This window comes from Pteronotus mesoamericanus, unplaced genomic scaffold, assembly GCF_021234165.1.
Source record: "Pteronotus mesoamericanus isolate MK-2021 breed Mesoamerican mustached bat unplaced genomic scaffold, CSHL_Meso_final scaffold_54, whole genome shotgun sequence".
In the NCBI taxonomy this organism is placed as follows: Eukaryota; Metazoa; Chordata; class Mammalia; order Chiroptera; family Mormoopidae; genus Pteronotus; species Pteronotus mesoamericanus.
The window spans coordinates 77072857-77100684 of NW_026555321.1; the positions used below are offsets into that span (position 1 = coordinate 77072857).

The 27828-nt window shown below is 35.6% G+C and overlaps 1 protein-coding gene across 1 annotated transcript in view; it reads right to left on the reverse strand.

Annotated features, from left to right (window-relative positions):
• The window catches only part of PXDNL (peroxidasin like), a 354687-nt gene that overhangs the window by 47389 nt on the left and 279470 nt on the right, over positions 1 to 27828 (reverse strand). The window contains 5 exon segments of the mRNA XM_054595292.1: positions 4232 to 4260; positions 4263 to 4306; positions 4788 to 4793; positions 8250 to 8276; positions 8278 to 8310. Coding sequence (XP_054451267.1) covers positions 4232 to 4260; positions 4263 to 4306; positions 4788 to 4793; positions 8250 to 8276; positions 8278 to 8310 — 139 coding nt within the window.

Below are 27828 nucleotides of genomic sequence, written 5' to 3' on the forward strand. Positions count from 1 at the left end.
TATGTCTCTGGGTCCTATGTATGTCCTCCTTGGAGAAGTGTCTGTTCTAGTCCTTAGCCCATTTTTTAATTGGATTGATTGTGTTCCTGGAGTGGAGTTGTGTGAGTTCTTTATATATTTTGGAGCTCAAACTCCTCTCCAAGGTACCATTGGCAAATACATTTTCCCATACAGCTGGTTCCCTTTTTGTTTTGCTGACGATTTTTTTAGTTGTGAAGAAGTTTTAATTTGTTGTAGTCCCATTTGCTTATTCTTTCCCTTATATCCCTTGCTCTAAGGGACATATCGGTGAAAACATTGCTGCATGAAAAATCTGCAATTTTCCTGCCTATATTCTCCTCGAAGATTTTTATGGTGTCGTGACTTATATTTAAGCCTTTTATCTATATGGAGTTTATTTTTGTGTATGGTGTAAGTTGGGGGTCTAATTTCTTTTATTTATTATTTATTTATTTTTTTGCATATAGCTGTCCAGATCTCCCCACACCATTTGTTGAAGAGATTATCTTTATTCCATATTATGCCTTTGCCCCTTTTGTCAAATATTAATTGACCATAGAGACTTAGATTTATTTCTGGGTTCTCTATTCTGTTCCATTGATCTATGTCCCTGTTGTTATATCAGTACCAGACTGTTTTGATTACAGTGGCCTTGTAATATAGTTTGATGTCTGGTATTGTGATCCCTCTAACTTTGTTCTTCTTTCTCAAAATTCCTGGAGCTCTTCAGGATCATTTATGTTTCCATATAAATTTTGGAATATTTAGTGTATATCTATGAAATATGTCATTGGTATTTTAGTAAGGATAGTGTTGAATCTATAAATTGTTTTGGGGTAGTATGTTTTTGGGTAGTTTAATGATATTAATTCTTCAAATCCATTAACACAGTATATGTTTCCATTTATTTATGTCTTCCTTAATTTCTTTATTCACTGTTCTGTAGTTTCCTGAGTATAGGACTTTAACCTCCTTGGTTAAGTTTATACCTAGGTACTTTATTTTTCTTGTTGCTATAGTAAATGTGATTTTTCTCTAATTTCTGTTTCTGATATTTCATCACTGGTATACAAAAATGCCTTCAATTTCTGAATATTGACCTTGTATCCTACCATTTTGCCAAATTCACTTATTAGGTCGACTAATTTTTGGTGGATTCTGTAGAGTTTTCTATGTACACTGTCATGTAATCTGCAAACAAAACTGTTTTACTTCCTTCTTTCCAATTTGGATGCTTTTTATTTCTTTTTCTTGTTTTATTGCAGTGGCTAGGGCTATGTTGAATAGAGGTGGTGAAAGAGAACACTCTTGTCTTGTGCCTGATCTAAGGGATAAAGCTTTCAGTTTTCTTCCCATTGACTATGATGTTGGCTATAAGTTTCTCATATATGGCCTTTATTATGTTGAGATATACTCCCTCTACTCCCATTCTGTTAAGTGTTTTTATCATAAATGGGTGCTGTACTTTATCAAATGTTTTCTCGGCATCTATTGATATGATCATGTGATTTTTTTCATTTTGTTTATGTGACTTACTGTGTTTATTGATTTGTGAATATTGTACCATACTTGCATCCCAGTATAAATCCCACTTCATCATGTTATATGATCTTTGTAATGTATTGTTGGATCCAGTTTGCCAATATTTGTTGAAGAATGTAGCATCTTTGTTCAGCAGCCATATGTGCCTGTAGTTTTCTTTGTTGTGTCTTTATCTGGTTTTGGAATTAGAGTGATGCTGGCATCATAGAAAGACTCTGGGAGTCTTCCCTCTTCTTGTATTTTCTGTAATAGATTGAGCAGGATAGGTTTTAGCTCTTCCCTAAATGTTTTATAAAATTCTCTGGTGAAGCCGTCTGGTCCAGGGCTTTTGTGTTCCAGTTTTTTAATTAGTACTTCAATATCACTAGCTGTTATCAGTCTATTCAGGCTTTCTGATGCTTCTTGATTCAATTTTGGAAGACTGTATGTTTTTAGAAATTTGTCCATTTCACCCAGGTTTTCAAATTTCTTAGCATATTGTTCCTAGTAATTTCTTATAACCCTTTGTATTTCTATGACATTGGTTGTAATTTCTCCTCTTTCATATCTGATTTTATTTATTTGGATCCTCTCTCTTTTTTTCTTGATGATTCTGGTTAAAGGTTTGTCAATTTTCTTTATCTTTGGTGTTTTTTTAACTTTTTCATAGAGAATTACTTAAAAGAAAGAGTAGAGACTTCATTGCTCAAAGAAGTCTTGTAAATGTGCTTGTGTATGATTCATGCAGTTACCCCAGATGACTTATTTTCTCTTGTAAACCTCCACGACACAAAGATATCAGTAAGCATGTGTTCCACATATTTTAAGTTTTACCTATAGTTGGGGTCCCCAACCTCCAGGTTCCAGAAAGTTACCAGCCCAGGTTTGTTACAAACCTGGCTGCACAAAAGGGTATAATCTTGATTGTACTGCACTCCAATCATCCTGAAACCATCCCCACAGCCCCCATCCATGGAAAAATTGTTCTCCTAGAAATCGGACCCTGCTGCCAAAAAGGTTGGAGATCACTGAAGGATAGAGGAAGGATTTTAAAAAAACTTAAAGGAAAAAAAACCTTTTCTTTTTTTAAATACCAAATGTCCAGCTATAACTGGAAACAATACCATTTTACAAAAGTCCATATCTGGAATTGTCTCTTGCACATTGTAACAAAAAGATCCTTTAATACATTTCCTTTTCAGTGACTGATTAATTTTATCATCTATTTGGTTAAAAAACAGATCTATTCAACATTAATGCACTCAGTAGGTGGAGCATAGAGGATTATTACAGCAGTGAAAATACTTTGTATAGTACTACCATGATGGATACAGGTCATTATACATTTATCCAAACATAATTTACAACACCAAGAGTGAACCATAAAATAAATTATGGACTTTGAGTGATTATGGTGTATCAATGTAAGTTCATCATTTGTTAACAAATGTACCACTCTGGTAGGGAATGTTGATAGTAGAGGAGGCTGTGCATGTGTCGGGGCAGGCGGATATATGAGAAATTTCAATAATTTCTGCTAAATTTTTCTGTGAACCTAAGACTATTCCGAAAGTGAAGTTCATGTAAAGAATCCCAAACAAACAAACAAACAAAAGGATATGTGTATTATTTCAAATTGCTATAGTGCAACAAGTTTTGATAAGAAAACTTTGGCAGTTAAACAAGGACTTTGTGGGTTTGAGCACAAAGAGAAAAGCCAGAAGGGAATAGACTATTAAGCAGCATCACATGCATCTGCTATGAAAATTGCCCAAATAAATAAAGACTATAAACTTGAAAAAAAAAATGAACTAGAACTGGATCATTTGTTCTCATCATCATTCATGACATTTTAAATGCAAATATTACCAGCAATATCTCCAGGCACTGATTGAACATAAATTTATTTTCTTAAGTATTCTGATTTTTATGTATTCTAACATTCCCTTGCACATGGACCAGGATCTTGGTATACAACCTCCGAATGGCAACAACAACAAACCGGCCTCGATAATAAGTAAAAGATATACCTTTCTGATTTTTCTACTATGTGCTCTCCAGCCAACAGGTGGAAGCAGGACATCTGACCTTTACCTGGTAACTGGAACTTACTTCAGTGCATTCTGAGGGAAAATAAATATCAAAAAAATAAAAGGAAAATATCAATAAGGCAGGAGAATACACAAAGATCAGGGTGAAAAGACAGATCAAAGTAAAGGAGAGTGATTCACGTAAACAGAAAAGCAAGGCAAAGGGAGATTATGAGAGAATCGGGATTGGGATTTTAGTTGTTTCATTTAATATAGAAGGAAATGAACTGTACTGGTAACCACATGTGCGACGAGGGAAAACTTCTGAAGCCTGACCGGAGGAGTTAGGCTTTCTTTGGAACTTCTCACATCTCTTTTTTTAATAAAAGTTAAAGGAAGTCTTGGGAGTCTTTAGATTTGCCCAACAAAGAAATTACTGAGAACCGAGGAAAACTTCTATTGTCAGTATTCCTTTTGAAATTCACTTCTAAGAGAATACATGAAAGCTCGGTATATCTGTGTCCTCTATCACTCTGCAGTTAACAACATCATTTTCTCTCTAACACCCTATAACTGCAATGAGCTTTCACGTCAAAAGAAAACAAATGCAAGTCTTTGTTTGGAATTTAGTTATTTTGGAGAATTTCATAAGATTTTTGTGTTTATGTATTTGCTTTCACTTACAGTCTCTTTAATGAATTCAGATGAGAAAGCTCCCAGCTGGGATGTTAGATAGCTTGCTGTTATGCAAAAATCTGAAAAATAAGAAACAATTTTAAATCATAACACAACAACAACGAGTTTAAGGAACAATTTTTTAAACCTAATTGTGAAACAAAGTGCAATTATTTAAATACTTCAATGAAAAAGGTCAAATACAAAGCAGAGTTGTCATTCATGCAAGCAGTTGTTTTAAAGATTTACATGTATGTATCTACCAGTATATTAACATTTTCTCCTCTTTTGAACTTTTTGTTTTATTTAGAAATTACAAATGCTAAAGCAAAATTCAAAAAATAAATCTTTAAACATGTAGGAAATCAAGGTAAATTGACAATATGTTCATTAAGAAAATGGCACAATAAAGATATATATGACTTCAGAAGCTTGCAAATGAATCCTACTGAGCTTAGTCCTGCAGATGACAACCCTTTTTCTGTATTTCAGTTTACTGGTCAGCTGTAGTCTGGCTAAGCTATAGTCCCATTTGGTGCTGTGGTGATTGCTGGTTCAGACAACTTTCTGCTTCTTCCCTCTCCAAACCATGCTTAGGTCCTCCGCATGGGCAGGATCACAATGAAGTGCATTTCCCTGCCTCCACAGCCCAGGGCTTCCTCTTTTGGGCGAGGTTCCACTCTGGGAGATGATGGAAGGCAGACGGAGGTGGAGGAGGTCCAGGCCATGATATTTCTCCCCCTCTTTCTCCCTGGACAGCCTTGGACATACCACCTCCTCCTAAAATGACTGGATAAATTCTGACTCAGGAAATAACCAGCAAGAAACTCTCTGGTCACTTAAAGAATATTCAACATGTATGAAGGAAGGGCAAAACAATGGTCTCTGCAAAATAGAGGAAAACTCCATGCCATTTATTTCTTGAAACTCGAGGAAATTAGCTAAAATAGTCAAAGTATGTCTAGAAAATGTTAACAATTAGCAACATGCACCTTCTTCATAGCATTACTTTATGACTAGTATCTCTGTCTCAAAACTAAGTAAAATTGTCTGACCATGTTCACTTAAAAATACTGTGTTTTAGCTTTATTTTAACTATTTTGTCTGTTAAGGATTAAGGTAGAGGAAAGTGAGCAGGAGTCAAACTCTTTTTATGGTTTTGGTACTTTGATATATTATCTGGGTAGATATAAATTGTCCCTGATCTTTTCTACTTTGATTCTTTATTCTCATTTTTCCCTGTCTCATCCAATCCACCAAATTCAGAAACATAACAAGAGAAGAAATAGAAGACAGTTAGGTTAAAATGGGTGGGCAGATGGAAGTCACAGTAATTCTTATTACCTACCACAAGTCCTAACCTATTTCCATATCTCAGGGTTTATTGGAGTAGAATTTTATGATGGAGAAATAGCTTATGGTAGTATATTGCAGCTGAATTTTGGAAAAACCTGTATGACTGGGACAATTTATGCAAATTTTAATTTCGCTAGGTTACAAGTCTATATCATTATTTTATTACAACTAGTGTAGTTCAATGTGAATCATTAAAAAGGCAGCTGTTTCTTCTCATTGTATATTTAAAAGAGTGGAAATTGCATCAATAATCATAAAATGCAAGATATTCATTATATTAGATGTAAAGAAGACCAGAATTAATTGCTTTACAGGCAAAACAAATCAAGAAAAAAAGCACATATCCTTCATAACAGATTTTGAAAAAAGGTAGATAAATATTTAAAAATCATTGCCCATATTTTTCTTATTTTTATATAGATGTTGACAAAATATCCAAATTAATGTTATTTCAATATTGGTTTATGTCATGCGAATTATGAGGGCTCCCAAATCAGATATTACTGTTACTTGTTATTTCCATAATTGTTTTTAAGCCAATTAATCTCTCTAAACCTCTGTCTCTATTTATATAATGGGGACATATTATAATAATTATTATTGTTTATCTCCTAGACTGCTTACTACCCCTGTGATATCATAAGAATGTGGCTGACTAGCTTTTTTTATCTTTTAATTTTCCTTTTAGAAATTTATAAGCTCCTAATTCAGATTTGTTTGAGGAAAGGTACTCCTGATAAAGTTTTGCTATGTAATTTTGCACTTGTTTTCAGAAAAAAAGTACCATATCTTTACTTAAAGGCATAGTAAATTTGTTACTATGAGAAATTAGTGGAAGCTAAATAGTAGATAATTGAGATAAATGCATTTGAAAAATAAATAGTAGAATATCTTCATCTGACAAAAGACAAAACATAAGAATCCGGTTCAAGTGCTCTTTTGATTTGTCATTGATATTTAATAAAGTTCAATTGAAGTATAACATTTATCTAGAAAATTGAACACATCATTATAAAGAGCACAGTGACATTCCCAGAAGTGAAGGCAGCTGTGTAAATACCACCCAGGACTGCAGAACTTCCCTCCTGCCACTCTCTGTCACCTCCTTCTTACCTTAGCTACATACCGTCTGCCTCTCTAATACTGTATATTTCTGCTATCGGTTTTTATAATTTCCCTTAAAAACAAAATCAAATTATGCACCTTTTAGTGTTTTAGATATTTTAATTTTTTGCTCAAAATGTGTCTGAGGTTCATCTATATTGTACAATATTTTATTTTATAATGTGTGACAATTTATTTCTTTTTTGTTGTTGGATGCCTGGATAGTTTTCCATGTGGAGCTATTAGAAGTGATGTTGCCATAAACCCACAAGAACACATCTTGTGGTGCACATATATGTGCATATCTGTTCTGTCTATAACTAGAAGTAGAACTCAAGGTCATAGGGAATGTATATATTTAATTGTAATAGTTTATGCCATAAGTTTTTTAAGTGGGTTTATATCATGAGGAGTGCCACATGGGGCACTCCTGGATCTGAGGGTTACTGTCCAGAGCCAGCTGAGGAGGGAGTGGGGCTCTGAATACCACAGAGCCCGTCCCAGTGTTGTCACAGATGGGGGGAATAAACACAAGCCATTGCAAACACTTCTCTATTTGCCAGGAGAAGGGACATGGCAACTTCCCTCTTGTGGAGAAGGCCCTAAATCCCCACGTCCAAAAGTTTTTACTGAAAACCATATGCATAGGGGTATGGATGCAAAGCTCATCAATCAATGTCAAAAGGCTACGTTTACAGAAAACAAATAGAGATCATGGATAACAATTGAGGGAACATAAGAGATCTGCCTCAGGTCAGGGTCTATGAATAATGTAAATCTCCTTCCCAGTATGAGCTGGTTATCATCACTTTTGAGGGAAGAACAAAGCATGCTTAGAGAAACTTCCTTCTAGGCCTGATTATCTCCGGGAACCTCCCCATCCAGTTTAGGGCTGTACCTGCCTTTAGTATTGTTTCAAGCTTGAGCCAGGCAGACAGGGCAGAGCCACCAAAAGATAAGGAGACTTCTTTCAGGTAGAGAGGACTTTGGCCATGTCCAAGCTGAGCTGAGAGATGCAGGACTTTTTGCCCTTTCTCCATGTCCCCCAAGTTCTTGTCTGCTGCCCGTACTGGCCATGTCTGGCTTAGGTTGTCCCTCCTCTTGAGGAATCTTACCCATCTTTGACTAACCGACCATCATAGGGCTAAGCAGTGTGATGTGAGGGAGGCAGGGATTGCGCCCCTGCCAGGGGGACAGGTTTTGTCTCCTCAGTGGCCTGTTTTTCCAAAGTCTCCTTGATTATTTCCAGCCTTGGGGCCCTCTTGCCTATTGGTGGGGCTATAATTCCCTGAAACCAGACGGGGCATTTCCCAATAGTTTTACCTCATTTTGAAGTGCAGTTCATCTCTTTGGCCCTATTTTTAATCAGGTTAGTCATATTTTATCCATTTATTTCAAACTATATAATGACTTACAGTAACTATTTTATAGTACAAAGGTGCAGGCCCTGCTTCTTAGGCTTACAAGAAAATGTCCTGATTTCCAAGTCAGTCAATGTCTTATACAAACATAATATGTAAAGCAGAAGCAAAGAACTTATAATGAATCAATACTTTCAGTCACTCTAATTTCGAAACGTCTCCAAAGGTTTTGTGGTATTTCTATTTGGTCAAAATGGTTGTACCTGGAAGGCACAAAATCAAATTGTTTATTTCTTGTGCTGTTCAGTAAAACAAAATGTTTAAGAAATGAACAATAACTTCATTTTACAATCATGCATCTAAAAACCTGATTTTGCAACAGGGAAAGGAAAGCCCATTCTGAAATTGTAACTTGGGAGGTGGAGGTGGGTAGGACAGGGAAAAGCAGTAGTGGGATAATTGAGACAAATGCGTTTGAACCATAAAAAAAGAAAGAAATTGTAACTCAATGTTGCTCCTTTCCTTAGATAGCACCTTTGAGTAGAAAGATGATAAGTGGTTGGTGAAGTTACTCTTCTACTCATTAAAATTTTTAAAGTGAAACTAGAATATTAAGAAAGATTGAAATCATAATACAGCATATTACATGTGACCATGTGCTTATTTTTATTTCATAATAGAGATAATTTTCCTGTCTAAAGAAAAAAAGAGTCACACATTTGTCATAATATGATGAATATTTGAAATGAATTAACTATAATGCCAAAGGATATATGAAAGGTTATGTGTCTTGTTTTAATCCCTGTAGATCTAGACCTTTTCAGTGCTCATTACTTCCCTGTGCAATTTATCCCATAAGTATTTCCAAAGGTACCACTTCAGAAAGGCTCCTCTTAAAGTAACAAGCAGCAACACCAAAGACATTAAGGTTTCCATTTCTCTCAGAAATCTTGTGATGAAATGGAGAAGTGTGCCTCCATAGCAGAGCTGAGCAGAGCAAACCTTAGATCCACTGGTAAGGTTGTATACACCTCTGTCAAAATTTAAAATTCACACTACACCTGACTCCTAAACACAACTTTTTCAAATCATTAAATTAAAACCAGCAGTCATATACATCAGTCTATGGTGAACTGCCTGCAGAAAGCACCTCAAATGCAAAAGTCATCATGAAAGGGGGCAACCTAAGTCTCACACAGTTACATCCATACAGAAGGAAACAGTGAATTGCTCATGACTTGATCAAATATACAAGAGAAAGTACTTTGACTTGAAGTAGGAGCTCACAAATAAAAAGAGAAACTTTATATCTCATGTGTTTACATAAAATATGTTTCTTTAATCACAAATGGAAATATTTTTGATATTAAAAATAAAAACATTGAAGGAAAAGAAACACCTGTGCTTCATTCATAGCTCTCTTTCTTATAAAATGATTATTAGAGAACCAGCATTTAAGACATCTAATGCAAGAGCATAATAATCACAAGAGAATGAAAAGGATGCAGTTGGAAAGGAATGATGAAGTAATGTGGAATGAATGCTCTATATTTATATAAAGCTACCCATGTTAATAATATTAAACCCGACTTGTTACTCTAACCTGATTTCTCTCTCAAATGTTAAAAGTTTCCTTTTTAAGTATACTTTAGTACTTTACTAGAATCAACAGGTTCATTTCCTGTGTAAACCTAAGAAAGAGCCTGACCTCAGAGTCCCAGAGTCTCAAGGACGCTGACTATAAAGATATGTACCAGGAGCAGCAAGGACACTACCTGCGTGTCCACAGCCTCTCCCCATCGTCTGTTTGTTCTGCTTTCCCTCTCCTTCCTCCTTGTAAAAACCTCTGACTGCACTAAGAGGCTAAGTTTTTATCATAATTTAGTATCTCCCAGATAGTAACAAATCAATTCTGTAACAAATCGAATTATTTAATTACCCTGTGTGTCAGTTCTCCTTGCAAGTCCAAGATACACTGGTGCTGGCCATAAACCACAGGTCCAAGGAAGGGAAGAATGCTAATTCAGATAGAGAGATAACACCTGGACCAAGGGAGTGAGCTTGGGAAGAAGCTGTGCTAACTCCCATTTCAGTCCTCTACTCCCCTTATCCCCAACAGAAACAACAAACAGTAACAGAAACACACATTCCCCCCGGGAGTTTCCCCTTTCCCGAATACACATCAACTCCCTATAAGAATCACTGACTTGACCAGAAATATTAAGATAGGCTTTGAGAGAAGAGTCCCTTATCTTCTCAGGTTGCTGGCACCTGAAAATAAACCACTTTCTTTAGCACCTGTCTCCAGACTTTCAAAGTGGCAGGCAGCTGGACCCATGTTCAATGACAATAATCTCCTAAAGTCAGAGCTGAACCTTCCCACCCTTCTGAAATATGGCGTCCTGGTTGGTGATCACAAGCATTCCTCTGAAGGCATCCACTTATTATAAAAGTGAAAGTATAAGACACTGTGATGATTACTTTAGTATTCACATACAACTCTGTTACTTTAAATTTACAGACATACTTCTAGAATATAATGAAGGAAAGAGAGCCTGGAAGAATGAAGAAAAGGAGAGATGGGGAAGGGGAGCTGAGGAGATGATTGTGTGTGCTAGAGGAAGCAGAAAGGAGGAGAGAGCGAGAAGCTTCAGTGACTGTGGTGGAAAAAAAAATTTGGAAAGAAATCTATTACAGGATTTTTCTTTTCAAGTCCTTCTTTCCAACATTGGATTCCATACTCACAAATGTAGAGCATAAATAGACCCTTTATGATGAATATGAATAAATGTTGATTAGAGCTTCAATTTAGTATGAACCACATAATAATAATAGTAACAACACCAAACATTTATTTATTATTATGAGTGCTTTATATGCATTTAGTCATATTTAGTCCTGCATATTTTTAGGCATATATTGCAAGTAGATAAATGTGAATGATCACTTGAAAGAATTTGAAATGTGTTTAAAACACTTCAAGGAATTTAGACATGAATAGACCAGTAGCTATCTCTTCATATATTTAAGGCAGAAAATTATCATCATTGCATGTGTATTCAAATACAACCTTCCTACCTACTGTGAGATAGGTTCTATGAATACATCCATTATCTGAATGGGAAAATGTGGGACAGAGAGGTTAAGTAACCTGCTCAATTTCTCACAGCTTGGAAATGCTAGGACCGACATTAAGTTTAGGCAGACATGTCTCTTATCACCTGGAACAACAGCTTGTCTGGTGGCAAAGAGAGCAGCATACTTGGACTTACCTGATAGATGGAATACACATAGATGACAAACTAAAACCAGATCTAACAATACAAGGAACAAAGCCTTTCTTAGGTACAGAAACATACTCCACTTGGACGAGGCATGTGTCCAAGGCCACAGAGCTAATAAGTACTAAATCCAAGCCATAAATCAAGCAGGACCCATGCTCCCAAACATCAATGGAGGCTGCTCCTCAGTTTGCCTGGTAGTCTTCCCCACCGATTTTAGTGCCTCTGTCTTCTGAAACATGAGGGAAAATAGCCCATTGCAGGTCATGAAACAACTTAACAAAAAACAAGGAAAGAGGTCATAAGCCAGAATTTGTTCTTTTGCCACCTTAATACCAATTTTCAGATTTTAAAAATAAATATTTTGGTTTATGAATAAGCTAGGTCTCTCTTTTTCCTTCTTTCTACATTTTAAATTTCCTTTGAAATTTGTTTACAGATTTCAACACAAATAAAACTGTAGTTTAGCAAAAACATTTTCCACTGGCACTAGTCTTCCTGCCATCATCAATCAAATGTACATCCTGCGTAGCTTGCACAGGCATCTAGGTAACTAGAAAGAAGGTAAGGAGAAAAGTAAATTAAATAAAGAAATAGAATAAACAGCTGTCTGTTGGGAGAGCTTCTGATATACCAAGCCAACTAAACTCAGGGCAAAAAAATAATCTAAAGGTTAAAATAACTAACAGCTGTTTGAGATCATAGCTACTGTGATGTTAGGTCAAATGATACAATTACATGTTTTGTCAATAGAATTTGATTTGTACTATACAGTAATTAACAAATATTGACTTTGCATTTAAATATTTTATACTTACCAATTTATACTTTAGTAATTCATAAGAAATGCATGATCTTTTCCAGAATGTACCTATTGAAAACTTACTAATCATAGCCCTGCTTTTTCCCCATTCCAACAATGCTTCCCTAGAATAAATCTCCCCATTTCTAGACTCACCCAGGGATGCCTTTCAGGTTAAATGCTTTCCACTGGACTTCAATCTAATATGTAGTAGGATAAGCAATTAACATTTGAATTCACTGGTGATTATGAAAAATTTGCAAAAGTAGATTTTGTTCTTAGCAGGGAAATAAGACAACCCAAAGAGTTCTGATTGATTATAGTACAGATATTTAAGCTTTTTTTCCCACATGATTTGACAAATTTCACAGCAAAAATTTTTCCAAAAAATTTTTTTTACTTTAAACCAATTTAAAGCAGTACGATGTTTCAAGTTAGGTTTGTTTGGTTTGTGTAATGGCTTTAGCCCCATCAGGGATTTAGCTTTGATTTTCTCTCCCTTCTAAACTTAATAATATAGCACGTCTATCCTCTTCTGTAATCTTATTTTTACTAGGCTGTTGAAAATCCTAACCAATTTAGGCATCTATTGCAAGTAGATAATTTTTTTTATTGATGTTCAAGTACAGCTGTCTCCATTTTCCTTCCACCACTCTCCCCTGCCACTTCATCCCCACTTCCCACCCTCGATCCTACCTCCTTTTGGCTTTGTCTATGTGTTCTTTATACATGTGTCTTGATTACCCTTCCCCTTTTTCCCCTTTATCCCTTTCCAGGCTCCTCTGGTCACTGTCAGTCTGTTCTTTATTTCAATGTCTCTGGTTATATTTTGCTTGCTTGTTTGTTCTGTTGGCAAGTAGATAAATTTGAATGATCACATGAAAGGATTTGCAGTATGTTTAAAACATTTCACAGAATTTAGACATCAATAGACCAGTAGCTATCTCTTCATATGTTTAAGACACAAAATTATCCTCTTTGTCATTTCTCATGTATTCAAACACAGCCTTCCTAAATAATTCATCTACACCCATGTCTTCAATTATTATCTCTGCAGATGTCTTACAAATTACATCTCCAGATTTACCTGTAAGTTCTAGATTCATAGATCCAACAAATTAAAAATCCTCTGGCTGTCACAAAGTTACCTCCAACTCAATATGTCTGAACCCAATTCATAATCTTCCCCAACTATACCTGCTCTGTTCTGCTACTGCTTGTCTTAATAATGTAAATATCATATATCAGTTTGTGCAAGTCAGAAAACTAGTGTTAAGACCTCCTTATCCCTCACTCCTGGAGTTGGATGTTATCCAACTTCAAAGTCTTTTGATTTTTACCTCATAAACATCTCTTGAATTTATTCCAGTCTCCTTTTAACCACAACTCCCACACTAGAACACCCTCAGGTATGATAATATAAGAACTATGCAACCAACTTGTCTATCTTCATCAATCTGCTCTTTCCCCTCACAGAAATACTTCTTAAAACTCTTAAATGACTTTTAATTTTTATAAGAATAAAAATAAATTTTTTAATAGTCCACATTTCCTTCATGATCTTGTCTAAAGGTTTTTCTAGTCTCTCCTTTTACTCTGCTCTTATTTACCATCTCAAACACAAAACTCTTGCTTTCTCTCAGTCTCTCAAAGTTGCCATATTCCTGCCCACAGGGATCTTTGCACAGTTGTGTTGTCAGTCTAGTAATTTTTTTTTCTCCTCATTTTTCCTGTTGAATCCTTAGTGAGGTTTTAGATCTCAACTGTGCTATTTCCTTCAGGAAGCCTTCCCTGAGTTCCTTGAGTGATTCTTTGATCCATATCTATCCTTCCTAACTAGGCTCTAAGCTCCATGAAGACATATATATGTATATATACAATACTTAATTTAAGCTTATTTCCACATCCTTAGTTTCTCAGTATAGGCTTGACAGATAGTCAATATATTATTAATCACTGAAAGAATGTTGACTGGCAAGTACTTTTAAACAAGTATTGCCTCTGCAAAGATGAAGCTAAAACATTGAACTCTTAGTACATTCTGTAGTATAAAAGAAAAGATGCATTTATAAACATTAATAAAATGTATGCATTAATATTGGCTCAAATTCCTAAAGTCATCACATTTCTGTGGAGGAGAACAATGCCAAAGATTGGAACAAGACTAACTCTTGTCATATCTGTAATAAAGCCTGTTTAACTGTATTTCATAAAACCTTATAGAATCCTTAGGCACTAATGAACTTGAAGAACAAATTCTCCCTGGAGTTTCTGAAGGAGAATAAATGTCATTCTAAAGAGATGTTTTAGAATGTCAATGTTTGAGCTCGCATCTGAGTAATGTTTACTTACACAACTACTTTTAGGTATTAGGCAACAAAATAAGGACAAAATTCTTCCCAGCTTCTCTAAAACATGCAGAACAAGAACATGTAACCAAATAATGACAACAAAAATAATAGAGAATGATTCCCAGGATGAGAAGCTGCTAGTATCGATTTAGCTTTCAGCATGAACTCACTGAGCCACATGAAAACAAATCCACTGTGCCATATCGTCACCTTGGCAACCCCACTCTAATGTAAGAGCAGAGATGGGAAGAAGAACACTGTATATATCTCCATATCTAACTGCACAGTCAAAAAATGTGTTTGATGTTCTCAGCCTCTTTTGTAAAAAAGAGCTACTTTTAATTTCCTCAGAAGCCTTGAGGACATAAATAAAGGAGTACTAATGATAGAGGGAGGTTGTGTTTGTGTGTGTATAAGTCTGTGGGTATCTGTGTGCATAATTTTACATGTGTCTATGTATATGCAAAATATAAGCTAATGGAATACACATGGGAAACATGCAGATGAAGGGATGTTTAAAATAGGACCTCAACAATCCTAGCACATGAGACAGTTCAGAAGAGCACTGAGTGATAGCTGACAGAGATCTGTGTCCTGCCTCTATGTCCACCAAAGAATTTTTACAAGCTGGTGCATCATTGGGACTCCAACTCTCCATTTAGTTCATATGAAATTAAAATGTGCATTTTCTGGCTTTATTTCACAATAGCAACTAAGAATAATCTGTTCGAGCAACAAATTACTCATTCATTTTAAGAGTTAATTAAGCATCTGAGTGGAGATCCTTATTTCAGAGAACAGTAACTTATTTTAACTGACGTTAAAGGGAAAAAATGATTAAATTTCCATAACCTATTAAGTTCAAGAGAAAAGCTTTCCAGTATCTTATGTTCATGCTATGCTGAAGTCAATAACAGTGTATTCTACCAAAATCTGCTATATGAAAGATATTTATTCTTAAATAGTTAAAACCAGCTAAAATGATATTGTACAGACTGACACCTCATGAAGTATTTCAATCTTAGATTATTTATAGAAAAAGTTATGTTTTAAAAATAATTTAGGTGTAATTTTTTTCCTTTTATTTTCTTAGTTCCATTTTCTCTCTCTCTCTGCTTAAACTAACAGCTATATTGGCCTATTTAAACCAGTCCTTTCTTCCTTATCTACTATGTTATACTATCTGGTAACTCTTTCAGAAAAGAAGTGCTGATTATAACAGCCCTTGTTAGGATGACTAGTGTTGCTCCACTGCCTGCAACTGGAAATCAAAATTTCCCAAATCTTGTGCCAACCTGTCACCCCCCTTCTCCTTCCCTTGAGTCTAATCATCCTCTAACCAAACTTTTACTTGCCTATCTCATAATCTCCTTTTTTTCTAACAGTGTTTATACTTTAAAATGTTTTCTCATCAAATTAAGTTCAATTCAAATGGCATTTTCTTCATTAAGGATTTATGAATTGCTCATGTCAAAAGTAACTTTACTCCTCTGTAATCTTTTAGCATATTAAAAAAGTAATATGCATTTATTATGGGCCTATGAAGTATAAGACAAGATATTTGAACTTCTCAGAGATTAGATTCTGGTAAGAGGCAAAAGATAAGAAATCAATGATCATAGTCTTACAAGGTAGGTATTGTGATAATGGCATGCAAGGAATACCATGAGAAAATAAAGGATCTAAGTCAGGTTTAAAGATAAAGAAAGGATGTTCAGAGGATAGGATTTATTATCTAATTATCATGGGAAAGTTGTACTTACCTAGGTGCAAAAGAGCAAAGGCGGTTTAAGTGAGAAGGGAAGACTGTGTGAAGCAGAGGCATGAAAGCCCATGACTCTTATAGACATGAGTAGTTGGACAGACGCATAAGTGCCTGTGGAGCTTTGGAAAGATAAAGTTAGGCGGGAACCAAATCACATATTTCCTTTGTGCTCAACAAGGAAATTTTATTTTTATCCTAAAAATTATTAAGACACATTACATAATTTAAATAAATAAAATTTCATGAAATTTTATTTTAAAAATATTATTCTGGTAATAATTTGAACAAAAGATTGGAGGTTAGCTCAAGAGAAAAGGTGATGAGCTAGGTAAGTAATTTCTGATCCAGAGTAATTTTGCCCACCCAGGAGATATTTGGCAATGTGCAGAGAAATTTTTGTTTGTGGTACCTGGAGGAGGTGGTGCTACAGGCATCTAGTGGGACAAGAACAGGGATGTTGCTAAATGTTCTACAATGCACACAGGACAGCCCCCACAATGTTTCCTGGCCCACTTTGTCATTGGTGCTGAGATTGAGAAATGCTGAGCCAGAGCCTGGATTAATTTTTAAGCAGGAAATAATGGTGGTGACTTTGGCTGCTGCGTGGAGCATAGACTTAAGCGCTGCATGAGTGAAAGTGCTACTTAAGGTTCCAGAAAAAAAAAAAATGATGGGAAGTGATTAAAAGGGCATTAGTGAAGAAAAGATAAAAATTAAAGAAACAAGTTGAGAAAGACCAGGAGGAGGAAAGGGATTGTATGGTATCAAATGTATTATTGAAAAATGTCACTTTTGAAAAGGTGGTAAGAGCATGATGATCACTTACTAAGTTATGTAATGTCTAATCACTGGGGTATATACCTGAAACTAATAAAATAATGTATGTCAACCATATGAAAATGAAAAAAAGATAAAAATTAAAAACCAATAAATAAGTACATAAATAAATGGTAATAAACTGTTCCAGTAAAACAGGCTGGGGCAGATTCATGATAGGCTCCTGCTGGCAGGGAAAACTAGATGTGTATTAACATTTGCCTTCAATTTTTTTCCTAAGTTAAAAGGCAAAGTCAACTATGAAATGTCAGAGAAATGTCTGAAATGGACAGAGGAGCACATTTTGAACTGTCACTACAGCAAGCAAGATAAAGAATTCAGCTTATTTTTATTGTCACTGTTAAAGCTACTGCTCATTGTTTAGTCATTTCTTAATTTGACATTTCTACAACATTTGAGCCCATTGATAGCTCCCTCCTCTTCAATATGCTTCCTTCACTGTCTTCTTTCCTACCTAAATAGCCATTCCTTCTCAGATTTCTTTGCCACTTTCTTTTCCCGATCCTTATGTATTGAATACACAGGGATCAGTCCTGACGCTCCTCTGTAAATGCCATTCAGCCTCATGGCTGTAACCAGTGACACTCAAATTGCATAGCCAGCTCAGATCATTCTGTAGCACTCCAGGCTCCTATGCCCCATTTTCTACCCTCTCATGCTCACGTGACTGCTTAGTAGACATCTAAAACTCATCATGTGCAAATCTATAATCTTAATTACCCCTCCATCACCCATCCTACCCACAGTTTCTCCCATCTCAGCTAATGAAACTTTCTTCTAGTTGTTCAGGTCAAAAATTTTCATAACATTCTTGACTTTCTTTCTCCAACATCCTATATTCAAGTAGTTAGTTTAAAAATACATCCAAAATCTACACCCACCCAAAGCCTATAGTGCTACCTCTCCAGTCAAAGGCACACCCTCTCTGGTCTGTTTTACACTAAGGTATTCCTTACTACTTCCTTTACTGTCTCTCCTTGCCTCGTCTCAGCCTATTATCACCATTACAGTCCGAAGAAGGCAGAAACTGCAGAAGTCAGAATAATCATTTTAAACCCGTTAAGGTTGTAAATAATGATGCAATGAACATAGGTATAGCCAGGTGTTCATCAGTAAATGAGTAGATAAAACAACTATGGGATATTTACACCATGGAATACTACTCAGCAGTAAGAAAGAAGAAAATTTTACCCTTTGAAACAGTAAGAATGGACCTGGAGAACATTACGTTAAGTGAAATAAGCCAGTCAGAGAAAGACAAATACTATATGATTTCACTGATATGTGGAATATCATGAACAAACTTAACTAACAAGAAACAAAGAGGGAGACTCAGAGAGCAGGCTGACAGCTAAGGGGATAGAGGGTGGAGGGCTTGAGCAAAAAGGAAAAAGGACTCATGGACATGGACCACAGGGTGGTGACTGCAGGGGGCAGGGGTTGTAAGAAGGCTAAATGGTAATGGAAAATGGACAATGAAAATGATAATAAAATAAATTAAATTAAATTAAAATAAAATAAAATAAACCTATAAGGTCAACCCTACCTTCTTTTTCTTCAAAACCCTGCAGTATTTGCTGAGAACAAAAAGCAAATTGTTCACAACAATACAAAGTAGATTGGCTCCTCTAATCTACAAGGTCCTGTGCCAATTGAACCTGCCTCATTGCTGTGGCCACATCAGCATCCAAAGGGCTCCTGTCATATGCTGGGTACACTCCTAACTTAGGGTGTTAGTGGTGGCTGTCTTTCTTCCCACTTCCCCTGCTACATGCCTTCCCAAAACACATTACTTGCTAAATACTTTAGTTGGTTTAAAACCAATGAAATAACTACATGATTTCACATTTCCTTTATGCATCATAATTCCATGACATTGTCACAATGGATGATATTCATCAGGTCATGTGGCTCCTCTCCGCTCATTACCATAAAATCCCCTAAATGTGCCATTACACACAATTTAGATATCAACTAAAATTTTGAAAATGAAAATCAGGTAAAGGCAGCATAATGTAGACATTTCAGAGCTCATGCTGTCAAGAAAAGAGAGCAACCAAGTTGCACCCCGTAGAGGGAAGACATAGGCTGAAAGAGAAAGCAAACACTAAACCATCTGATTATATGAAGCAATGGTAAAAAAAAAATAAAATAAACTTGATAGTATACATGCCATGGGATGTCTGAGAAGCTGGTATAGACAGAAGTCAGATAGGAAGGACCAAAATCAAAAAGAAATATTTCAATATGTCCTTATCTTGGCTGTAAAGTGTAGATTTGCTTGTTTGATTAGTTTAGATGTGTGAGATTGATTACAAGGAAATGAATGGCATCTTAGAAGGCTTCATGGCCATGTGTTAAAGGATGATTCACCTTTCCCTCAGCCTCCAGAGCTTCCATATAAAATCAGTTTTATATAAGCATCAAGAAGTTGAGATTTGTTCAAACAGAGTGGACTCATGCTAGCAGGTATGCAAGCTTAGGAGAGATTATTAACAGGTAACAATTGAGGTAGAAAACTATTAATATAGGTTAGTGTCAAAAGTGGGCTGGTAACCAAGAGAAGCTGTGTGCTTCAAGGCTAGGTCTTGGCATAACAGCTCAGATTTATTAAAAGAAGTCTCTAAGATGGGAAGCAGTGAGGTAAGAACCAGAGGCCCACATTTTATGTGCTCTGGCCTGTGCCTTATGCCTGAACAATGGAACTATGTCCCTCCTTCTTCAATGAAAGTGGTTTGGGAAACTGAGCTGGGGCAAACCTGAGGATAAAGGCAGTAGGCTTAAATTTGTGTAGCTGGGGAAGTTGGGTCAGACTGGACAATGGACCAGAAAAATTCTTAATTCACACATCAATATGAACTTACTGACTTTGTGTGTGTGTGTGTGTGTGTGTGTGTGTGTGTGTGTGTGTAACTAGAGACAAACATGGCATTTGGCTACTATATCAATAAGAAACTTTTCAGTAGGAAATAAAATGAAGCTACAATAAAAATTACTCAAAACCCAAGGAAGTCCAATAGATTCACAATATTTAGCACAAATGTATTTGTTCACAATTATGAGAAAACAATATATCAAGGGTTATTATTATTATTGACATACTTGTATGCCTGCCTCTTCTTGTTTAAAATTGGTTTCAGAAACTCAAATTTATTTTCTAAATGCATACATCATAGAAGTTAAATTTAAGATGGCCCTCCAAAATTCTTACCAAGTCTAAAATTCAATAATTCTCTAAGTGTTCTGGGCTGGAACGTACTCTAATTTGAACCCATAAATCCAATTTCTGGACATAGCTGATTGCCATTTGGAGATTTACACCTCAGAGAGAACTAGAAACAACTTTGACCAAAGTTTCCCATATACTTCCAGTGTTTTCTCTGTGCTCATATATAAAACGATGGCTTTATTTTACATTTTATTTCTGTATTTAAGCCATAAATGATTCATGCCACAGATTATAGGAGGTCCTCCAACCATGAATAGACTATCTTACAATAATTGAAGAAGAACATAGAGCTGTATTTCTCACTAAGGAAGTTTGTGACTTAAATCCTGAGTATATTAGCATTGCATTAAGAATAAATTGTTTCCATCCCATTAGAAGCTTATCCCATTGGAAACTAACAGTATATAAGGAGAAGATAATAGTTATAAAAAAGAAATCATAATGAATGTCATATGAAATAGTTAATTAATAAGTTGCAAAAAGAATCAATTGCTCAGTCAGCAAATGTAACACATTTCCAAATTATAATCCTTAGTCCTGTCCTTTTAAACCATTAATCTCATATTTAATAGAAAGTTTCAGATATCTACATAGTAAACATATGAAGATATATATATAAAGCTTTTTAAATGCCGAATAATACCCTTTTAGGTAGACAAAATACTGTATTCTGAAAATCCTTATGATTTGGTCATTGAAACATTTAAGATATAATTATTTGTAATATACCAATCTGTTAGGTGGCTCCTTCCAATAGGCCAATTTAAATTCCTTTTCTTACATAAGACTGCTAAAGGGACGTAAAATAAAATAAATTTGGATTGCTGAACCTTCAAAGAGCCAATACTTCAAACCAATGCCATTAATTTATATATGTTTATTTCCCACATACACTGTGTCACCCTAAATTGAGTCCAGACGATCATGTAATACCTTCCAGGGCTCTGTGGAGGAGGCAGAGCCTCAGTGAACACAGTCCTGGAAAATGTGGGGGATTATATCCTAACACTAATCTCTGAAAGCCAGTATTAGTGAAGAAAAAATGCATTTGCAAATAAGCCAGTGTTTATGTTTTGCTTTAAATCACTGCTGCTATGTTCAAAATTCTTGTTTCATAGCATACACTCTAGAGGAACATGCTTTGAGGAACATTAATCTGAAGCACCATGACACTACTTTAGGTAGAGAACATACAATAAAACATAAAACCTTAAGACTTAAAATCACACCTGCTGCTAAAACAGCAATGTGAAGCTGAGAGGATGGCAATCTTGCCTCCTCACCTGAGGGCATCAGTGTTGAAGAAGCAGGGCTTGGTTCCAGCTGAAGAGAGAATTTGGCAAAAAAAGTAAAAGCTAGAAGATACGAAAACATTTTGGTCATTGAGCTGCAAAGTTCTGAAGGGCACACTGAAAGGGAGTTTAGTGTAGATCAAAAGTGAAGATCGCTTGGCTATTGTAAATTGTGCTTCTGTGACAAACCTTGGGGTGCATAGGTTCTTTTGAATTGGTGTTTAAGGATTTTTAGGGTATACTCCCAGCAGTGGAATTGCTGGGTCAAGAAGCAGTTCCATTTTTTAGTTTTTTGAGAAAATTCCATACTGCTTTCTACAGTGGCTGCACCAGTCTGCATTCCCACCAACAGTGGACTAGGGTTCCCTTTTTTCCACAGCCTCGCCAGAACTTGTTTTTTGCTTATTTGTTCATGATGGCCATTCTGACCAGTGTGAAGTAGTATCTCACTGTGGTTTTAACTTGCATCTCTCTGATGGCTAGTGATATTGAGCATCCTTTCATATGTCTCTAGGCCCTGAGTATGTCCTCCTTGGAGAAGTATCTGTTCAAGTCCTTTGCCCATTTTTTAAATGGATTGTTTGTCTTCCTGGAGTGGAGTCATGTGAGTTCTTTTTATATTTTGGAGCTCAAACCTTTGTCTGAGCTATCACTGGCAAACATACTTTCCTATATGGTTGGTTCCCTTTTCATTTTGCTGATGTTTTCTTTAGCCATGCAGAAGCTTTTTTTAATTTGATGAAGTCCCATTTGTTTATTCTTTCCTTTATGTCCCTTTCTCTAGGGGACATATCAGTGCAAATGTTGCAGCACAATTTACAATAGTCAAGTGCTGGAAACAGCCTAAGTGCCTATTAGTAAATGAGTGGATCAAAAAACTGTGGTACATTTACACAATGGAATAGAATGCAGCAGAAGGAAAGAAGGAACTCCTACCCTTCATAACAGCATGGATGGAACTGCAGAGCATTATGCTAAGTGAAATAAGCCAGGGGGGTGAAAGATAAATATGATTTGATCTCACCTATAAGTGGAACCTAATCAACAAAACAAACAAGTGATCATAATAGAACCAGAGACATTGAAATAAAGAACAAACTGACAGTAACCAGAGGGGGGAGGGAAATAACAGGTAAAGAAGGGGAAGGGTCATCAGGAAACATGTATAAAGAACCAATGGACAAAGAGAACATGGGGGGAAGACTGAATGTGGGAGGTGGGGGTGGGTAAGGCAGGCAGAGAGTAATGGGAAAATAGGGACAACTGTAATTGAATAACAGTTTTAAAAAGATATTAAATTTTTAAAAAAGGATAAGTCACAGAGATCACTGTTTCCTTGGAGAAGACAAAAAATGTGGGAGAACAGCTTAGCCAGAGTGTTACATTGTGAGGTCCCAGATGAAGTAGGCAATGTTGAGAGTAGAGAACAGATCTGAATGGAGGCAATCAGACTTCAGTTTTCATCTAACTGCATTTGGTGGCCACTCATCCCTCTCTTTAGCTGACCCCTCGTCATCTTCCTTACTGGTAACATTTGAAGTTCTTTGAAAGAACTCCTTATTTCTCTTTTTCTTATTTATCTAAATTTACTCCCTAAATTACTTCATTCTAGTGTCATGGCTTAAGTAATATTTTTACTCTCAAAATTCCTAAATTTATACATCTAGTTCCTACAATTACCCTGAGCTCCTGTTCCACATGAGCAACTGCATGTGTGTAACCTCAATATTTAGTAAATATCTCACACTTAAATATTCCAATCCAAACACCTGATACCTTCTTCAATCCCCTCAGTCAACCAAACCTTCTCCCTCACCCCCTCATCTCAAATGAGGGCAGCCCCATCCTTCCAAACTCCTGAGCGCTGTCCTTAGCTCCTGATATCCAATACGTTAATAAATATTGTAGTTACTCCATTTCACATATAGTGATAATCTGACCTCTTCTCAACACCTCTGACACTACCACAATAAACCAAGCCACCATCATCCCTTATCTAGAAGAGTAAGTAATATTTCTTCCAATATGCCATTAGTTTGTTCCCCACACAGCAGTGAGTGATCCTTTACATAGGTAAATCAAATTGTTACCCTAATGTTCAAAATCTTCCAATGCCTTCCAATTGCATTTCTTTTTTAAAAAATATGTTATTGTGTATGCTATTAGAATTGTCTAAATTTTTTTCCTTTGCTCCTCTCCACCCAACCTGCCCCCTACTTCCATATTCAATCCTCACACCACTGTCCCTGTCTGTGGGTCCTTCATATATGTTCTTTGATCAGCCCACTTCTAATTAAAGCCAAGTCACCGACACACATACTCTTTACTCCAACATCAAAGCACCCGGTCAGCTTTCTCTGGTGCTCTACATCTTCTGGTGCAAGACATCAGTACATTCTGCCCTCAAAACATCAAGAAACACTGAAAGGATCTTTAAAAATTATTTCTTACCTTAAGATTATGAGGGATTTTCTGCTTTCCTTCACGACCAGCAATGAGGAGAACGTGACACAATTCTTTACAGAAAAACCCTTTTTCTAACCCCCATCTCTCAAATATTCTACTCTTAATGCAGATAAATGTTCCTTATACTTAGTTTAAAATGATTGCATTTGGCCAGCACCTCATTTGGAAGCATTTCTCAGCCACAGCTTCCATTTTAAAACTCTTTACCCATATGTGTTGTTTTTGTCTGTTTCTCTAATGACATTGGTACCATGAGATGGAGACTTTGTTGTGTTCTCCAGAGAACGCCAGTGTTGTGGATCTCAGACGAGTACCTGGCATATGGTGAGCATCAGTATCAGTTAAATGAATAAACAAATTCTCTTTCAGTTTCTTAGCAAGTCTTCTCAGGAGTTAGACTGGGACTGAAAGGAGCAGGTTTGCTGAGTTGTGCTGGTGAGGGCCTCTGAAACTCACCTCCTCCTCAGCTTCATTCCTCACCTTCCTCCAGGCTCTCATCTTGTCTCAGGAGGCCTTCTTACATAACCCCCTCTCTGGGCTCCCTGAGTTCAGTCTTTCCTGCTCCCAGTTTTCTTCCACAGGCATGAGATAAAATTCACATCAGGTATTCTCCCCTATGTAGCCATAGCCCAAAGTTTCTTAAACTGACTGATTCTTGAGGCTCTGAAGTATCATGAGTTTGATAACACAACCCTTAACTACATTTTCAAAATTATCTCATTCCTCTCTTTCCATCATTCCTACTTACATTAACCTTGCCAAACTAATCTCTATTGTGATTCTTTTTCTCATGTAGGAGGTGTCTTGCTCAGTTCTCTGACTGAAAAATTTCTGCACAACCTTTAAGACCCCATTAAAATGTCATGGTTTCTATACACTTTTCTCACTCTCTCAGGAATAATTTATGTTTTTATTTAATCGTTGCTTTATATATGTGTAAATGCATTTATTGAGCAATAACAGAATGTCTGACATGATGCTTGGACTTGGTAATTCATGAGTAAAGGAGATATGCCTCTATCCTCTAGAAGTTCATGGTCCAGTACTACAGAAAGAATATAAATTTACAAAATATAATGAGCATAGTATCACCAGAGAAATAGAATTATGGAGCAACCTATCCATTGAGGAGGGGTGGAGATTAGGGAATATTTGCAGTCTCTAATATTTGATTAGAGTTTTGAAGGACAAATGAGTATTTGCCTCTAGATAAATAAATAAGTAGACATGGAGAAACAGTCATTTCAGGTAAGGAAAACCTTCTTTCATCAATTCAGACTGTATTCAAGTAATTGCAGACTACAGGGTAAAGCAGTAGCATTGGGAAGGAGGAGGAGTGAGGTAAACAGTGTTCTGGACACATACTTAGTAATTTTGGAAAGTTGACTCAAAAATTAAATGCCCAGCAACAGTGTTTTATGCACACATCCATTAAGCGTTTATCCAATCACATTGCAGATATTTCTTTAGATGTTTATCTTTCCTGTCCATGGCTGAAAGTCTTGGGACTCATGAGGAAAAAATGACCTGTGTGATTTCTGGCACATAAACTAAACTCCTGGAGATCAGCTGTTCTTACTCATCACAAGTGAAAATGACAAATACCTTAGTGGTTTGATGAGGGTTTGTGAAATATTATTCATATGTATAGAGACATATATAAAACATAGTACAGACACTTAATAATTGTAAACATTTTGATGTCCTATCTCTATTAGTTCCTCCTTCTATCCTTACTTCAAATTTCATATTTTAAAGTACTCACCTGATTCAAATTTTTATATCAATATAGATATATAATAGTTTTTGAAGTCCTCTAAGTAACTGTTTAAACCACTTGGATGTGAAACTTCAATTTAGACTCATAACTGAGGTATAATAATGCATATACTTTTCAATAATAAAACACTTGAAAGGATATAGATTCCATTTTGGTAGATTTTCTTTCTCTATGTTTCTAACTCTGGATGGATATTATTAAAGCTTTCTCTGAAACAAAGTTATGCAATTTTAAAAAGCAAATTTATAAAAATCCTTCTGAGATGAATAACAGGATCACACTGTTTGAATCAAAGAATCAAGTTATATTTACTCTATTCAAATTATGTAAAATGTGACAGGTATAAAGTATAACTCTGATTATGAAAGTACTGCTTAGCAACTCTTGATTAGAAATATAAGTTCAAGTCAACTCTAAAAAGAAGTTGATTTTCATTTGACCCAGTGAGCAGATAAACTGGAATTTAAGTCTGAGTCTCTGTGAGAATCATGGCTTTGACAGACACAAATTACAGTCTTTCTGAGGACATACTTTCATTTATATTTCTCCTTCAAAGTAAAAGGATTGATAGCCATAAAACCCACTATGATAAAAATTAGAATGTTTTCATGGCTCTTCATTTTAACTATAAATTAGCATTATATCCCAGTATATTTCTAGATAAAATTAGTTTTAAAATGTTAGCATTCCCTGGAGAATACAGTACTATTCTCATTTGTCAGAATGAGATGAGAAATACAAAGAAATGATATAACTTGCCTCAATCATATAATCATCCCTATTTTGCCATTGGTTATATTGTAAATCTCTCCTTGGTCATAAAATGCTGCCAGAGCTCCTTTAACTGTTTCATGACACTGGGGATCTATTAAGCCATTATAAATTATGTATTAAATAGACTATGCACCCAAAAAGAGTTAAAATGTCCCTAAAGCCTCATTTCTATACCAAAGATTGACAAAGGAAACAATTAGAAGTTATCAAAGCTATAGAGCTTAATAATGTTAACACCTGATCTCATTGAATTTCTTTGAAGACTAAATATTAAAATAAATAGAACATTATGGAGTTGTTTCATTCAACATAACCTTTCATCATTAATTTTTCAACCTAATGAGCATTATAATTTCATGGAGAACTGTTTCTTTTAATATACATGGATTTGAGGCACCCTATATGGGAAATTTGGTTTTCTTTGGGCTGGGTAACAAACAATCATTGATATTTTTAACAAATTCAGCAGATGATTCTTTTTGTTCTTTTTTTAAAATTAGAGTTGACAATCAATTTTATATTAGTTTCAGGTGTACAGCAGTGTGGTTAGACATTTATATAACTTATGATGTGATCACACTGATAATTTATTATCCACCTATCACCATCTATACTTATTACAATATTATTGACTGTATACACTATGTTGTATTTTATAGCTCAGTGAAAATTTGGAAACTACCAATTTGTACTTCTTAATCCTTTCACTTTTCCATCCAGCCCCCTGAAGTCCCTCCCATCTGGCAGCATTCAGTTTTCTTCCTGTGTCTATCAGTCAGTTTCTGTTTTGCTTGTTTATTTAGTTATTTAGATTCCATGTGTAAGTGAGATCATACAGAATTTGTCTTTCTCTATCTCATATATTTCATTTAGAATCATACCATCTAGGTCCATCCATGTTAGAATTGCCAATATTTCATTCTTTTTATGAGCATGTAGTATTCCATTCAATATATGTACCACTACTTTTTATCTGGTGGTCTATTGATGGGGATTTTGATTGCTTCCATATCTTGGCTATTATAAGTAATGCTGCAATAAATATTGGGATATATATGTCTTTTCAAATTAGCATTTTGAATTTCTTCAGATTAATACCTAGAAAAGAAATTGTTGGGTCATGAGGGAGTTCTATTTTGAGGAATTTCTGTACTATTTTTCATAGTGGCTACACCAATTTGCAGTCTCATTAATAGAGCAAGAG